Source organism: Echinops telfairi, unplaced genomic scaffold, assembly GCF_000313985.2.
Source record: "Echinops telfairi isolate 266 unplaced genomic scaffold, ASM31398v2 ScPeMD7_3;HRSCAF=10, whole genome shotgun sequence".
Classification (NCBI taxonomy): Eukaryota; Metazoa; Chordata; class Mammalia; order Afrosoricida; family Tenrecidae; genus Echinops; species Echinops telfairi.
Window position 1 is genome coordinate 37618480 of NW_022103899.1, and position 15655 is coordinate 37634134.

A 15655-nucleotide genomic window follows, 5' to 3' on the forward strand; every position below is an offset into this window, starting at 1 on the left:
TCAAGTCTTGAGTTGCAAGATTGAGTCGATGGACAAAATACTGAATGATGGAAGCATCATCAAAAGAAAATGGAAAGAACATACAGAGTCTATAGCAAAACCTGGGCAGCAGTCAGCTGCTTGAAGCGGAAGTGTATGGGGAAGAACCTCTGGTACTGAAGAAAGACGTCCACGATGCACTGAGAGCCCCATTTCCCTCTCTTGGATCACCTTTCAGGCCTGCCCAACCTTGCAAATCGCTTGAATCATCTACAACTATTATTTTCTATGGAGCAGCATGCCTCTTGAAAATCTTCAATGATTTGGGAAGATGTCAATTTGATTTTTGTTAAAAAGTTCATATTAACTAAACCCTCAAAATAATTTTTCCTCTGGGGCACAAAAATTAACCTAATTTTGAAGGCAACCTAGAGAGATGAAGTGTATTACTGAGAACATTTGTCTTCAGCCATCCTCTGATTACACAGACATGTTTGGATGGTTTTTGTTTGTTTGTCTGGAATAAACCTGGGTAAGTATGAACCGGCCACTATTAGTGATACTTTTTGACATACCCTTATATTTATATGTGCAAGGTTGAAAGTGATCGTACTGATTTTATGCAGGCATTCAGTTCATATTTGAATATACCTATTGTGACCCAGTCACTTCTCATTTTAGATCATTTTAATTCTTTGAAGGTACATGTTTCCTAGATGGAGCCTTAAATGACAACATTCTCCTTCTTGTAAATTTTAAGGGGAAAAGATGGTTAATACTGGCGATGATGGAGGAGATAAAGTCAGTAAATCTGAGTATGAAAAGAGAATCACTGCCTTCTTCAGGCAGACAAACGTTGTGGATAAACGGGCTTCAAAATGTGCATGCAATATTCCCACTGTCGCTGAATTTCAAGGATTTTACGAAGGCCCCTCTTATCAGTACGAAGACTTAGGATAGATGTTAAAAAGATTCTGGTAATGCAGTATTTTGTAATTTTTTTCTCCTGCCACCTGTACATCCATGAAAACTACCAGTTTGCATACTAGAGACTTCAGTTTGGTAATAAGGAAATAAATTGTAGTCATTTATGGATAATTTCCATATTCACAATAACTGTCATGTGTGATATTTAACTCATGACTATTTTTGTAAGGTCTGTCTGATTACAACCCAGCTTTATCCTCCAAGCTGTAGTGACTGGTATAATAAGATCGCTAAAATGTAATTTATTGTCCCTAGTGAAGCTTAAGGTGCCATGGTAGCATAGTGAGTTAGTCATTTGACTGTTATCTACAAGTTCACAAGCTCAAACCAACCAGCTGCTCTATAAAAGAAAGATGAGGCTGTTTGCTCCTATAAATATTTACAGTCTCAGAAACTCCAGAATTGGGCATGGGGGGTGGGGGAGTTCTACTATGCCCGATAGGGTCACTATGATTCAGAATTGACTCAATAGCAGTAAGTGTGTCTTGCTATCATTTTACTTTTTTTTGGGGGGGGGGAGGTTATTTAATCTGTACATTGTTTTCCTACCTGACAGTTTTTAAACCAGAAAAAAGCAAACTCATTCTAATATTTTCTACATCCCCCATTACTGATGTACCCTCTACCCAGATTGCCCTTCTCTTAAGGAAAGAAAAAAGTCTATCTTGAATCGCAAATGACTCATGCCATTCATCCTCCACAAGTCATGAAACTGTTTGGATTACTTTTCACTAACCTAGCTTTTGGCTAAACCTATTTGACCTATCATGAAACACAAAGGCTCAGCAGGTGAGGAAGCAGAATTTTAATTGAACAAAAAACAAAAACAAACAAACAAAAAACCTGAATCCTAACGTTAGGCACTGAATAATAAAAAGCTTTAAACACACAAGGAGAAGAAAGCACCCCCGTACCTCCGTTTCCAGGAATCTTCTTAAAGCCCTTTTCTTTTTGATGCTCTTCCTTCGGGCATACACTGCAAAGGACAAGCCCATGATGACCAGGATGAAGAGCCCGCCGATGACGCCAGCTGCGATCAGGGGCGTTCTGCCAACCGGAAGGGAAAACAATTAGGAAAGGAGAGGAGACCGAGGAAAGAGCAGTGGTACACAATTTGATCCAGATATCACAAATCTAGTCAGTAGAAGTACAAATTTAAAATGCATTACAATTACGACAAAACACTTTTGTTTTGTAAGTGTTTTGTAAGAACGTTTATTTATATTAAGTATTAACCATGCACATAAAATATAAAACCAGTCTGTGAGGATGAGGAACCACACCACGCAGTTCGTTGTAAGATTTGTAACAGAATGAAGAGTATGTGTCAAAATGTTGATATGGGTATATTCTTAATTGCTTTAATTTCAATTTTAGCTTTCATCTTTTTTAAAAGCCAATTGTTTATAATATTGTGCTATGTAATATTATTTTCAGCATAAAAAAAAAAACTCTCATGATTTGTGTGAAAATTCAACATTTTTCTTTACTTTCTCAACAGTGGCATGACAATTGGGCCTAATTATGTGGCTCTTCCATGGGACCACGGCATTCGGGTGACACATCAACTTCTGATAGGCAAGGCTTAAAACCACCATCCACCCCACGGGAGGAAGACGGGCTTTCTTCTCCCATTGCCAGGTACACTCTAGGAAACTCACATGGGTGTCCAATCCTGTCCTATAAGACTGCTATGAGTCCCTCTGGACTCAATGGCAGTGATTTTGGGGGGCGGATAGAGGACGGTTCTAGGAGCCCATTCTGTGTTGTTGAAGGGTGGTTAGCTGCATTCCTGGCCTCCAGTCCACTAGAGGGAAATAGCATTCCTTTTCTCTAGACAGGGACATGTCTGCAGACATTGCCTCCTGTTCACCAAAAGCGCTCCTGCTGGAGAACCTTGCTCTGAAGCAAAAGTGGATGGATGGTCTAGCGACATAAGCTCCCACCTCTGGAGTACTAGGGCACCAAGAAGAGAGTTGTTATTGTTATTATTGCTGTCTATAATCCAAAAGGGAAATTCTGGTAGGACGAACTGTCAGGGAGAAGATAAGAATTAAGTGAGAGATAGTGAAGACAAAAGTATGAAACCCCAAAGTACACCTCAACCTCATATGCTAATAAAACAGACCCTCTCATTAGGTTTTATATGAAACAGTGTAAATAAAGAGGGAGATGAAGAAGAGATGAGATATTCTAATTGTCAAAATATTTCTCTAACACATTTTTAATCTCATAAAATTTTTTCTCTTCAAAATTTTGTAAATTTTGAAACTAATCACGTCATATTAATTTCCAAGGCAAATTTTTGCTATGCTCGGACAGTGATATTTTTATAACACCTTATTCTGTGGTACTCTATCTGAGCTTTCTCTAGTGAGGGTCCGGTCTTATATTAATTTCACATGTCAAGCAAATAGCTCAGGGCAAATCACCTAGATACTACCGAATAAATATTTGATCATGGAACCATGAGAGATATCAAAACTAAAAAAAGAATTCCCTGTACTCCCATGCTTTCCAAAAAGCATTTTATATTCTGCATTCCTATTTCTAGAAGCAGCTACTATTACCATACAGCTACAGTCTCTGAGAAAAAGAAAAGCTTGCTCTTGCAAAATGCACTTTTGCTCAAAGATATCTTAGAAATAATGATAGTGGATGATGCTAGATAAAATGTTAAACATTTGAAGAGCTTTAGAAATAACAAAAGCTGTGCTACTTCTTCAATAAATGCAGTCATAGCTTTAAAAATTATGATGGCTATATTGTTACATAAATTTTCAGAAAACCTTAAAAAATCGTTCATCCTAAGGTTGCTTCATGGCAGCTCAAAGTAGAATAGCATGCTGAAATGTTGCCATAATTCACGAGGATTCTCTTAAATGGGATTTTTGAAAGATATAAAAATCTATGCTAAGAAAATTATATTATACGATGGACACAAACGCATCATTGTGATGTGTTTTTCTGTGTATGATATTTTGGAGCATGCCACTTGAATATAATTTTAGAAAAGATTTTAGGTTCTTAACCCCAAGGCATATTTTTCAGCTGAAACACATATATCACTGAAAAGCCACAATTGTAGAAGGGTAATATTTTATCTTTCTCAGTTTAGTTTTTAATTTATGGAAAATCTATATAAATAGTAAAATTGGACCAAACTCTAAAAATTTGTATATTTGTAATATATATATATATATATATATTCTCTTGGCTGTGCTTGTTACTCATTTAAAAACAAATAAAAAATTCCTCCAATAGAATAAAGAAAATTATCTACATAAAATTCAAATGGAGGTTAACAGTCACCTTATAACTACTTGATTGATTGGGGTAGTGAAAAATAAACCAATTAAAAAGTCAATAGAGAACTTTTTTCTATATTTTTCTAATTATTATTCTCTTTCAGTATTTTCCCTGGATAACTTTTTTTTGGATCATGTGGATTTCTTTACTTTCTGTTTCTCCTGCTGCTTTTCTAGAACAGCAGAAATACAAACAAACTGAAGAAAAAACGAACTACACTTTCTGCTAAAAATCACACACACAAATACATATATTTTGTTGCTTATTTCAAGAGCCCAAATTCTTCATTTGTGATTAGAATCTACTCTTGACTATAAAGGATAAAGGATAAAATCAGTCAAGTTGATCATTCTGTGAGACAAACTGATTATTCATTTTAAGAAGTGAATGTCCTTTTGAAAAGTGTTCACTTAGATCAAAAAGAAAGTAGATATAAAAGCCAGATGAGTTAGGCACTAACCAGATTTAGACAAGTGAACCTATAAGATGTTTGGAGCCTCATTTGAGAAATCATCATCTGAAACATCACATGAGAAACTCAATGGTGAGTGTTGCTGCTGCTGATTGTTGAGTCTATAGTCCATTTGGACAAAATCTGGGCTAATACACAATACAATGTAAGAATAGTTGCCTCACAATGGTATGAACATTTGCTCTAAAGTTCTGTGTTTTTGTTAAAGTGTATTTTTGAATTTTCTTTTCGTTTCAAAAGAATCCTTTTCTACTTATTGGGTTAAATTTCAGAAAATTAAGCAAAGAAATTGAAAAGTTCACTTTTATAATAATGGCCTTTTTTCCCTTGAATGTTTACTAGGCTTATTAGTTTTTCAATTAAGATTTCATTTTACTATTCCTTGTCTACTTTCTAAGTACTTTTGCATATATTTTCTATTCATTATAGGTTAATGTCTCTAAGACACTTAATAATCATTATGTTTGTTACAATTAACACTGTGTTCCATGAATCCAAGTTAATCTGAAACACCAGTATTTATTATTTATACTCATACATTATCTACTTCTTCCATTGTGAGGATTCTTAACTATTTTCAGGTGTAGGATATATGCTACGTTTCCCCTGTAGTTTAATGCTAAAAAGTAGGGAATAAAATATTTTTGTATGTGGTACCTCTGGTGGAAAAGAGATAGCTATTTACGTTGCTTCTTTCAATTGCTGCATGCTTACGTCTCTCCTGGGTCTAATGATGGCTATTGCAAACTAAACTATGGTTCTGAAAGGAAGGTTTTTTTTGAGTTTTTTTTTACTGGATGTGAGGCAGATGGGCTCCTAAGGATCTTAAATCTGACACTGGTCACATGATCATCAGGGTCAAACACACGGCATCTGAAGACTGTGAAATCCTCTACCTGCCACAAGAATGCTATTTGCTTGCTTGCTTGGCTCTCCATTTAAAAATGACCAAACTCTTTGAAGAGTAGAAAATAGGCCACTTCAATGTCAAGTATACCCTTAAAACAGTAAGGATGAGATCAACTAATCATTTATCTTTTTCTGTGCTAAAAAAAAGTTACTAATATAATTCTAAGCACATTATCATTTTATCTGCATTGCTATGTTCGAGTTTATTAAATGCTTTATATCCTTGATGTTTATGAATGTTTTAAAGTGCCGTTATTTTGAAGCTATCTGGTTCACTTTATTTTCTTAGTGAGAAGACAGTTTTGAGGATTTAATTTGGGGTCTTACCAAAAATCTGATTTCTTTTAAGAAAGGCAAAGATGAGCGGTACCTAGCTGACAGTGCCTACTGCCCTTCTACACTGTCCTGTGTTATCCAACGCAGTTCAGATACGAAGCAAGAGACCCCAAACACTTGGAAATGTTGATGTTCCCCCAGAAGACATTTTATGGTTAACTGCCTAAGGCAAGGAGGGTCACATTAATAGCACTTTTCCTCCTGAAAATTGTGCTTACATTGTGACCTAGAATTCCACCTGCTGATAAAACATGACACGTCTTTTTGAACAAATGAAAGCGATGTAGGTCAAATACTGAGGTAGATATCAGTTGACAGGTACAGTTTTTACTTGATGAAACCCAGGGTATACAGTATGTCTGCTTCCTTTGATTAGGACTTGAGATCTCTTATCTATGACTAATAACATAACACCTGAAGCCAATGAAGCACAGTGCACGCTATCCTGTCCAAGACAGATATGAACCTTTCTTGGTCTGTCTCCAGGTGTTAGGATGACTCGTTTTCCCCAACTCCATTTTAAATATATAAACGTGACATTTTACTCAATAGCATCATATTGCTAAAGGATTTCATACTTCACAGGTTCATTAAACCAATATGCAGATATCACATGGATTCTTTTCTCTCTAGGATTAGCTTCTGAAAACAATATCTAATAGTTTCATTGCAATTCCTTCCTTGTCTTTATAAACAATATTCAAGTCTTTCAATAAAATATGTCATTCTAAAGAACGTCTACAATCATTTACGTTCAACATTGCGGCAAACATTCTCATAGCTAACTATTTCATCCTGAGGATAGACAGATATCATCCTCCTATGAATTTCTCCAAGTGCTAAAGTGGATATGCTGTCGTTGTTAGAAGCCATCAAAATGATTTTAACTCACAGCGACCCTACATACAAGAGAAGGAAACGCCTGCGTGTTTCCGTCCTCACAATTGTTATGATGCTGAGACCATTGTCTCAGTCCCTGCATCAATCCACCTTGTCCAGGGCCTTATTCTTTATTGTGCCCCTCTACTTTACCAAGCATGATGTCCTTCTCAATGCTAACCTAAAACTTGGCCGTTCAAATCCACCCAATGGCAATTGTGGAAGAAAATTCTAATGACCCGTTCGTGTAGTGATTAGAAAGGAAAACAAAACAAAACAAACTTATGACCATCAAGCTCATTTAAGTTCACCTGGAATATACATGGAGTTTCTCAGGCTATAAATCTTTGTGGATAGTAGCCTAATTCGCACCTAATAATGCCAGCAGGGCCCCAAGGAAACACAATGGGGCAGTTCAACTCTGTCTGCCCAACAAGGTCACCGAGTTGGGACTGACTCAATGGTAATGGCTTTTTTTTTTTAAAAGTGTTGAAAGTGTTGCCATTCTCCACCCTTGGCCCTCTATCAGCTTGTTGCTTACCCTCACATTCTACTGGTTTTGTTGCATATTTCTCAAAGAAAACAAAATCAAACTTTGCATCTCCCATCACTAAATGCATTAATGAGCCAATATGAATTTGTCATGAGCCAAGAATATTAAATATATCATAGACTTCCAGAACAACAACAACAACAACAATATTAAAAACAAATCTAACCTAGGATACTTACAACTAGAATATGAATTAGAAGAAAGAATTATCAGACTGTGTCCCACATAATTAGGACATGTTATCAGAAGGGACCAGTCTCTGGAGGAAGACATGAAGCTTGATAAAAGAGATGATCAAGGAAAATGAGGAAAACCCTCAAAAAGATGAGTAGACATGGCGGCTGCAACAAGGCCCCAGACAAAGGACACTTTCCAGGGAGGCAGAGGAGCACGCAGGGCTTTGCTGTGCTGTGCACCCGATCACTGTGAATCAGAACAGACTCTCTGGCACGAAAAGTAGCAACACTATTTTTAGTCATTCCCTCAGCTCTAATCAAGGTCACCGATGGTGTCCTTTTGTTAAATCAGAAAGTGATTTTCAGGCCTGACCTCAATCAGTCTCTTATTAGCGTTTTGTATGTGGTCACTTTCCTATCTTGAAACATCATCTTCCCTTGAAATCTATCACACCATTTTCTCTGCTCTTTGCTCACTCAAAGTTATTTTTTGCTCTTTTCCCTTTGGCTCCATGAACTGCAGCTGTACGCTTTCTTCAACTCTTACTGTGTACTTACTCTTCAGATATTCTAGTTATGTTATCAATTGCTTTATTTGTAATGATGAACAGCAATTTTATATCTCCAGTCTAGAGCTCTTCCCTAGACTCACCTATATTCAGTGTTTCCACAATGTAGGAAAGTTCCTCCTATCCCTCACTTCTTGACACCTTCCTATGTTGAGAGTTAAAAAAAACAATAGCTTCCCCAGGCTCCCTGCATCTGGGTGTGATAACACATTTCTGCTCAATGAGATGAAAGCAAAAGTCTACTTAAAAGATCCTGGAAAGATTTTACTTTGTAATTAAAAGGACAGCTGCAAGAGTCTTTCTGTCCACTTCTAACTTTTGTAAAAAGTCCTAGAGCTACAGCCTCCATGTTTCTCCACCCCCACTCCCCCACCCCTCAAGAGAAACACAAAGGTGTTGGGCCCATGTTACTGATTCATGAGTGTCATGCCAACAGCTATCTTCCTTCTACATTTCCTGGCATGTAAAGTCATAAAACACAGCTTCAGTTGGATTTAAGAATTAAAGTAGAATTATTTTTTACTGGTTGTCAAATACAGTCCCAACTGAAAAGAGAAACTATGCTCTGATTTTTCCCTTCTTGCCTGGCTTTTGAACAGGCAACTAGCTTATCTCAAGATCATCGTATTTGTACAGAAAGGAGAAGAGAACAAGGCCCTTTCACTCTTAACAGCCTTAAGGATCCCATTAAGCCTACTGCGTCCGCATTCACACTTGGACACTCGCTGGACTTTAACTACAACAGTGGTTAATAAGCTCACTGAAAGGGGACAGGAGAGCTGGGTGGGGAGTGGAGACGGCCTATATGTCCCCACTGGGTGGAAACTTGTAAAGTTTTGCAATTGTGGAATTGAAATGTGTTCCTATGGATGGCATGGCAGCTGTCACTCATTACCAAATAATGATTAAAATTTATACACAGGAAAATATTGCCCCACTTCATTCATCTCACACAAATATTGTACTGGAAGGTCTATAAAGGGAACATAAAAAATCTTCTTTAGCTTTAACTTGGCAAAACATAAACACCTCATTGTTCTAATGTCGGAGCGCATAGTAAATTGGAAGTAACCCAAGGAAATAAATGAAAGGCTGAGGCGGTTTCTGGTGACTGTGTTTTAAAAACTCACAGAGGACTTTGAGAAAAGACAAACAAACCCTCCTTCACAAAGGCTTTTGGTCATTGCACCCACTTTAAATACTGCTTTTAACATTGATTGGGTGATTTTTTTATATTCTAAGGGGTGGTTTATTGTGATTCATGAAAACACAGTTATAGCATCTAATAACAATGTTTAGTAATATAACTCCTTTTTCAAGTTATAGAAACACCCAATCTCTAATTAGAACACATTTCTAATTATGGGGAAAACCATTTTTTCCCCAAAAGCTGTTGCTTAGAAGATGTTATAATTTTGCAGATGCTAGATACAGAATCAGAGCCACTAGATAAATAGAGGGAGGAAGGAGGTGCGAACCAATGTCCCTTCAAATGACATTGAAATAATGTAATTGCAAAACAACCTACAATTTGCCTGAAACCATTTCATTTACATGCATAATAATTCATTCCTATGATGGAGGACACAAATACATCTACAGGAAGCAGATTTTGGTTATAGAAAAAGTATTAGTTTTTCAATCTGTTGCTTGTTTATTTTTTCTACTATTAAAATAATATGGATGTATTACAATACAGCCATAGCACATGCTATGTATTGCCCATGGATATTCAGAAAAGAGCATTTGAAAACTTCTTTGTTCTGCAAATAGTCATTTAGGAGGCAATCTACAATAATAAAGAAACAAAAAGTATTTCCTTTAAAATTTATGAACTCATACACCTCTATAAACTTCCTTTTTCTCAGCATTTAAAAAAAATTACATATGCTCACTGCTCTGTTTGATGGATCTATGCTCAAGCATGTAGTCATACCACCTGATTAGTGCAAAAGTTTAGTATGGACTGGGTTGGGTCAATTAGGGAAAGTAGTGAGTTGGTGTTGTTAGTTGCCACTTAGCTGGCCCCTGAGTCACATGAACGCATGCAAACCTCTACCTGTGGTTTGGACTGAGACCACTAAGCCTTTCTCCCTACTTCTTTTAAGGGACTGTGTTGCTGAACACGGAATATCTTCCTAGTCTGTTTTAGGGGCTATGATATTGCATAGTGTAACCTGTGCAACATCACAGCAACACACAATGTACTGCTGAAAAACTCATGGTGGCCACTAATCAAATCCATAACACCCACGAGAAAGAAGAGAATTTGACCACTGTACCAATACAGCTTCATTTGCAAGCAAGAGATAGCAGTTAAGGTGCCCAACCTTCACTCCTTGCTGCTGTAGACCACTGATAGAAAACTACAATCTGTATTTCCCATGCAAAAATAAAATAGGGTGACCATCAAGTTGGAAGCTCATAAAACAGCACATCGAAGATTATTGTTGATTTTTGAATTAATGCAGACAGTTTTAAAGGCAGAAACTATCAGAGTGTTTATTTGTAACTACTCTACCAGACCCTCGCTCATTGCATATGTTCACTTCATCAACATCCTCATAGAGAGCATAGATCAGTAAATAGTCCCTCTGACTTCTACTACCATCACGGTGTGACTATTTGTAGCTTTTTCTATCTTCTATTTATTATCGCCTTATAAAATGGTGATTTGTTTTATTATTCAAACCTAAACTTTTCACATTTGCTTTGCCTCCCCAATTCTTCTAGCATTTTCAGGAAACTACCATGATTGATGACATCACAAACTCATCGACCCACTATGCCACATCTCAGTTAACGTCACCAACATCCATCGAATTTGCAAGCTAGAAATATAGATATCATTATTAACTGTTTTCTCTCCTATTTCTTCATATCCAGTCGATTTATAAGTGGGCGATGAATTTTTAAGTCTGAAATATTTGTTACATTGTCTCATTTCTCCCCATTTCAATATTCTTGGCTTCAAAATTCTCTGCTTATCACTTTCCATAGTCTCTTACATTGATAAAACTAAATTATCAATATCTGCACCACTTCCAGAATACTGATTTCAAGTACCCTACTTTTAGATGAATACATCTACTCCTCCTAGCTCATCAACACGGGTTTCTCTATTTTGATAATAGTAGAAGCTATTAAAATCTATAGGCCATTCACCCTACATTATCTTTGTTGTACATCAACTTTCATTATCTGAAAATTTCCCCCATTACTCAAATTAGTTTCCATGACCCTTTGTTATCATCAGAGGAGCCCTGGTGGCATGGTGGGTTACGTATTGTGCTGCCAACGTCAAGGTCACAAGTTTAAAACCATCCATTTTGCAGGTGAAAGACCAGTGTTCTACTCCCATGAAGATGTACAGCCTTGGAAACTGACAGGAGCCATTCTGCTCTGTCCCACAGGGTCACCACAAGACAGAATCTGGGAATTGAGATTGGAGTTTTTTAGTTGTTATCATTTGTTTACTTGTTTATTTTTCTATCCTCCCTTCACCGGCCCCTACAGCCTTGCTTAAGCGCTCACCTGGTGAAACTTGAATCATGAATCAATCCAATTCTCTAAGTGCATGAGCCTATATCTGAACTACAATAACATGACTAATAGAACAGCATATTGACTAGGATAATTTTGATTTATGACTGCAAATATCCAGGGAACATTCTGTCTCTGTCCAGCAATACCACTCTAAGTCTACATGGATGCTGCTCTAGCTCCAATTACTTCATACTCTTCTTTCTTCAAATTTCCAAATTGCCTCCCTCTTATATCAATTGATGACACTATTCATATCTTCTTTGTAAATAAGATAAGCTTTGAATTGTCTCCTAGCACTATCAAATCTCTCTGAGTCTTTATTTACCTACACAGTCTTGAGTAACTTCCAGTTACATGTGGTTGTATTTCCCAGTACTTTCTATGGCCAACCGGGCCACTTACTCCTCGGTTTCCATCCTTTCTGATGAATCCATTTTCACTCAGACGGTCCTAGCAGCTTCTGATTCTTCACGTAAGGGGAGAAAAAGATTTTACAAACCAAAGCCTATCCCTTGATTTCTTATTATCTTCCCCTTTACAGCAAAGTATATTGAAATATTTATTTTTATCTATAAAATTATCTGTTTCTGTTTTCTCCACTTCTTCCTCCTATAGATCAATTTTATTTATGAAGTCCATTTCTTTCCCAAAACTCCAGTGAAAATGTTCCTGGCCTTTCAAGATTCCCCATGTCTTCTCAATATTTCCTCTCTGATCCACATCACACACATAAAGTCTCACCACCTCTCTCATGGGAACATATTCATATTCTTCCTTTGACTTCCAGATCTTCCTGCTATCCCTCCTTTGTCTCAGTCTCCTTTGTTATACTCCTTTGCCCTTCCTCTGACTGATAAAGTATCTTTCGCCTCACTCCTGTTTCCATCTATTCTTTCTGTCCATGGAATTTCATCCAATGTTAAAAACTGAAATAAGAAATATGATGCAGTTCTGTCTCTTGAGTTCCGAATCTCGTATCCATCTACTATGTGGTACCTTCACTCAAATACCAAACATCCTAACAAAAGGCCCAGTGCACTGTTGGGTCAGGTAGGAAGAGCCCTTATTAAATTAGTGACCCATCTGGTTCTCATAAGGAACCACAGTATGGCTATCTCTTTCTGGAATTTTTAACTAGCTCCTACATTAACTAATAATAATAACAAGTGATTGTGTTTATTCTTATATATTACTTAGTCATCTATTTAAGATATCCTAGGGGGCTTCAACAAGTTTGTGGAGAGAAATCATTATATTTTAACTTCATTCTTCCATGTTCCAGGGAGCTTCAAATGTGTAGTGAATTGCCATTTAAAACCTGTATGCCTGGATTATGGCATTATTCTATTGTGTGTGCATTGGTACAGGATACCAGATTAAATTTAGATATGCTGCGCAAAAATAAGAAATTTATATCCAACGAGGAGAGGCTTAATAAAATGTTTTTTTTTTTTAAAGAGTAGCTCAGCTCTTAAATCTTCTTCCACTTGTACACTCTGAACCAAACGCACTGCCATTGAGTCAATGCGGACTCACAGCCACGCCTTCTGGTTTGCAGAGACTGTAACTGTTTGGGGAGTAGAAAGCCCAGTCTTCCCTCGGCATAGCTGCTGGTGGCTTCAAACTGCTGACCGTGTGGATGACAACCAAACGCCAGAGGCAGGGATAAAAATAAGACCCCCCTCCCCCTCCACACACACACATAAACTCTGCCTTAAAACCAGAAAAACCAGAACTCAAATCTAGGGTTTGTCTTTTACCAGAAAAGTGGTATTTTGTCAATTGCTTAATTACTAGAATATTTTCTCATCTGTAAATTTGTAATGGTGATAACCATATTTATATGCTTGTCAAATATGTAATATGACACACCTGACAGATATATTAGGATTTTTTTGGAAGGTTGGCAAAATGAACTCTAAAATTAGAGAAATTTAGAAAAAGCAACACTACAATAGGGCAAAAAATAAGAGATGATGTTTGAATTTTTCTGACTGGACCTTTCTTTCCTGGTACACACAATAATTTTTCTATCTGCTTTGAGATTTAAATCTGAATTCTGGTTTGGGGTACAAATCTCTAAGACAGACATTGCTTTAAAAATAGATTTTTGTTTTTATATAAATAAGAAGGAATTTTCCCCTTCAAGAAGTATACTTTTATTGTAAAGGGTTTGCGGGCTTCTGTCGTTGTTTTGTTGCTGTTTTATTTTACCACAATAAAAGTACCATAATTATTCCGTAAAGGACCCCAGCACATGGAACGCTTTACGACGAGCAGGGGAACAGAATGCCATCACAATTACAATGGCGACAAGTGTTCAGAGTTTATTAGAAGTAAGCTTCCTATTTCTTGTCATTGATTCTTTCAAAAAAATTATTGTAATTGGGTGAAGTTTTACAGAACATACCAGTTTTTTCCAACTTTCAATACTGAGTTATCAGGAATTACAATATAATTGTACCACCTTGGAGTTGAGGGCAGATGGTAGTGGAGAATGAAATCTCTTGGAGGAAATCTTGTTGGTAAATCAAAGTACTCCCTGTTAATTAGCTCCTACATAACATGCATTGTGGCTTTGAATCAGAATCAATTCAATGGCAGTGGATTTGGGGGTTTTCTAAGCACAGTATGGAAAATAATTGTATGCTTATGACAGAGTGATTAGTTAGGGAATGTGCTGAGGTAATAAAAAGCACAAAGAGAGCAATTTGAGTTAATATCTACACATCATTTCATGTAACCACATCACAGAAGGGGGTCCCAGTTAATTAGCTTCCTTGAGTTAAATAGGAAATATGAAAAAAAGTAAAGATATATACTTAGGGTCTAATTCAATGTTTGCCTAAATACAATGAGAGATCATTTTAACTCTTTCTGAATGTATGTCAAGTATAAAAATAGAAACAACCTGCACGTAAGAAATATTTCTGCTTAAATATTGTTTACTATTGACAAAAATTGAAATAATATATAAATAGACTATAAAATAAAGCTATCGCAGAGTCTGTACAATATATTTTAAACTCTTGAATTTTCAATTTCAAAAGTAGGTAACATTTGGAACTTTAAATGCGGACTCAGATTTTCATATTTTAGCATTCTCTTGCAGAAATACTTAATATCCATGGGTGCATACACATACCTAGCTATACTAAATCGGTTAAAAAAACATTTTTTTCTGGGGGTGTCTGACTTATCCCATCAGTGTTCCATTGAAGATGATGAAATATACATGCTTTGTCAACATGAAAAAACCTGTAAAACTGGTACCAAATTATGACCACAGGGAGAAAAAATCTATATGTGTCATTCCTGGGATAAATTTGCTCTACCAAGATGTCTTATATTAACAAATGGTGTGTGTGTGTGTGTGTGTGTGTGTGTGGCTTGGTGCTTGTGGCCTACTGGTTAAAAGTTGTGCTGCAATCAGCAAGTTCAGCAGATCAAAACCAGTAACTGCTCCTCAAGGGAAAAATGAGGCTTCCTACTCCTGTAAAGAGTTAGCAACAGTCCCACACACTCTCCTATAGGGTTGCTATGAGTCAGTATTGACTCAATGGCAATGAGTTTGTATATATCTATATCTATATCTATATACATACATATATGTATATCTATAATCAAATATTATATATGTATATAGATATATATGAACAAATACTATGCACTGCCTGAAGAACAAACATCTGTCTTGGAGGAGTACAGCCAGCAAGCTCCTTAGAAGCAAGCATTTAGAGACTTCATCTCACATTCTTTGGACATGTTAACAGGAGAGACCAGTCCCTGGAAAAGGACACAGTGCTTGGTAAAAGGAGGGGCAGAAAGAAAGAGGAAGGCCCTTGGTAAGAAGAATTGACATTGTAGCTGCAACAATAGACCTAGGCTCCAAGAGAAAAACAATTGTGAGAAGGGGGAGGGCCAAGCAACGGTTCATCCT

General features: G+C 36.8%; 1 protein-coding gene across 3 annotated transcripts in view; it reads right to left on the reverse strand.

Moving 5' to 3' along the window:
* ERBB4 (erb-b2 receptor tyrosine kinase 4) overlaps window positions 1-15655 on the reverse strand; it is a 708927-nt gene that overhangs the window by 261742 nt on the left and 431530 nt on the right. For all 3 annotated transcript variants that reach the window (XM_045295392.1, XM_045295397.1, XM_045295390.1), the window contains one exon: window positions 1881-2013. In XM_045295392.1, coding sequence (XP_045151327.1) covers window positions 1881-2013 — 133 coding nt within the window. The remainder of the gene's footprint in view (window positions 1-1880; window positions 2014-15655) is intronic.